We start from the raw sequence: 2,500 nt of genomic DNA on the forward strand, positions 1-2,500 counted from the left end.
GTACTGCGTCTTTTCCTTCTTTTAACCCTCCTGTTGACCTCCTTACAAAAACTTCCCATATCAGAACTACGACAAAAGAACGTTGGAAAAAGTGACAAAAACGCAAGAAAAAAAAATCAACAAATTTTTTATTTTAAACGCTGAAAAGTGACCAAAAAAAACAAAAAATCAAAAACATCGCCAAAAGTGACAAAAAGTTGTTTAAAAAAGTTAGCAAAAAAATTAGAAAAATGCGAAAAAATAAATAAAATAAAAATAAAAAAATCGGAAAAAGTCACAAAAAACTAAAACAAAAATCGGAAAAAGTCACAAAAAACAAAAACAAAAATCGGAAAAAGTCACAAAAAACAAAAAAAACTATAAATAAAATTGGAAAAACTCACAAAAAAAAAAATCGGAAAAAGTCACAAAAAACAAAAACAAAAATCGGAAAAAGTCACAAAAAAAAATCGGAAAAAGTGACAAAAAACTAAAAAAAACTATAAATAAAATTGGAAAAACTCACAAAAAAAAAATTCGGAAAAAGTGACAAAAAAAAAAAAAAAACATTGCTAAAAGTGACAAAAACGTGTTTTAAAAAGTTAGCAAAAAAATTGAAAAAATGCGGAAAAAAAACAAACATTGGAAAAAGCGACAGAAAGTGACGAAAAATTTTTGAATACAATCGACAAAAACGTCAAGAAAAGTGTAGAAAAAGAACAAAATGGTGAAATTTCGACCCAGAAAAACACAAAGTTGCAGGTCGACGACACGACAACACAAGGGTTAATAAAACACTTAATGAAAAATAATAAAAAATAATAACAAATAAAATATGGGTCATGTGCACTGGCACAAACATTTGGTGACCAGATATTCTCGCATTGCAAGACCTTCAGTACATGCAGTATAGTATGTATATAGTATGTAGTATATATAGTACAATAGGAGGAGAGGATGTGTAACGTCTTACTGTGCCGTGGGAGATGGTCAGGAAACCGTTCTTCACCGAGCACTTCCTCTTCTGCCAAACCTTCCTCAGTCTGAGGAAACACGTTGAACACATATCAATCTTTTTGTACCAATTCTCAGTTTGCTTAAAGGGTAGCTTTGGTATTTTTCAACCTGGAGCCTGTTCTCCTGTGTGTCTGTGTTTAAGTGACTGATGGGAACAACAATCTCTGAAACTGGTCCAGTGTTAAGCGACAAACAAGCTGCAATATAACTTTAAACCATCAGTCACCGTCCACTAAAAGTTCTGTTGTTGCTGCTGACAGACTCAGATTATTATTCTAAGTGTCTGACAACATTATGAAAGGATCCCTACAGAGATAGACCTTTTAGTTAAAGAGTAAGATCCTTTTAGTTTAACATGAAACAGCCCCGAAATCACCATCACCAAACCCACCAGACTCCATGTAAATAATCAGGACTTTTAGCGTGTATAGAGCCAGCATATTTCCACCAGACTCCATGTAAATAATCAGGACTTTTATCATCGTAAAACACACTTCACTCAAAGAGGACAGAAACTAAATAAAACTATCAAAAGCCATGTTGGTTCATCTTTCCACTGTTCCAACAATCACCACTCTGGTTTGGTTGAAATAAACCCTTAATTCACCCATTTACATGTGGAGATATGCTGGCTCTATACACGCTAAAAGTCCTGATTATTTACATGGAGTCTGGTGGAGATATGCTGGCTCTATACACGCTAAAAGTCCTGATTATTTACATGGAGTCTGGTGGAAATATGCTGGCTCTATACACGCTAAAAGTCCTGATTATTTACATGTAGTCTGGTGGAGATATGCTGGCTCTATACACGCTAAAAGTCCTGATTATTTACATGGAGTCTGGTGGAGATATGCTGGCTCTATACACGCTAAAAGTCCTGATTATTTACATGTAGTCTGGTGGAGATATGCTGGCTCTATACACGCTAAAAGTCCTGATTATTTACATGGAGTCTGGTGGGTTTGGTGAAAGCGAAGGTTTAATATTACATTGCAGCTTGTTTCTTGCTTATTAATACTGGACCAATTTCAAAGATTGTTGTTCCCATTTGTCAGACACAAAAGCATGGGAGAATAGGGTCCAGGTTGAAAAACAACTACGTTTCCCTTTCACAAATATTCACACTAAAGACGGCGGAGTCTTCCTGAAATCCATCCATATTAAGGATCCAGTCTTCCATGTCTAATTGTAAGGACTTTAGCATGTGTATTCTTCCTGTTGCATTCTGGGACATTGAGTTCACTCACTTACCCCTCACTTTTCTTGTAGAGGAATCCGGAGCGCTCAGTGCCGTGCGCCTTGTTGCCCTGCAGCTGATGGAGGCTGTAACCAGCACTCTGTTTGTTCTGAGCATCCTGTCGAAAGAACCAGGAAATACAACCAACTTAAGCCTCCATGTTTGTAGTTTTATGGTGACTAAGCCATCTTTATCCAATCTAGTTTAGCACTATCTGCGACAAAAAGGTGATGAAAAGGCGACGAAAAAGGCGACAAAAAAGGC

At 36.2% G+C, this 2,500-nt stretch overlaps 1 protein-coding gene across 1 annotated transcript in view; it reads right to left on the reverse strand.

Moving 5' to 3' along the window:
- Positions 1–952: 952 nt before the first annotated feature.
- LOC144514842 (arf-GAP with SH3 domain, ANK repeat and PH domain-containing protein 2-like) overlaps positions 953–2,500 on the reverse strand; it is a gene marked incomplete at both ends in the record, with an annotated part of 9,665 nt that continues 8,117 nt past the window's right edge. The window contains 2 exons of the mRNA XM_078245653.1: positions 953–1,022; positions 2,251–2,354. Coding sequence (XP_078101779.1) covers positions 953–1,022; positions 2,251–2,354 — 174 coding nt within the window. The remainder of the gene's footprint in view (positions 1,023–2,250; positions 2,355–2,500) is intronic.

The sequence above is a fragment of the Sander vitreus genome, unplaced genomic scaffold (assembly GCF_031162955.1).
Source record: "Sander vitreus isolate 19-12246 unplaced genomic scaffold, sanVit1 ctg719_0, whole genome shotgun sequence".
Lineage (NCBI taxonomy): Eukaryota > Metazoa > Chordata > Actinopteri > Perciformes > Percidae > Sander > Sander vitreus.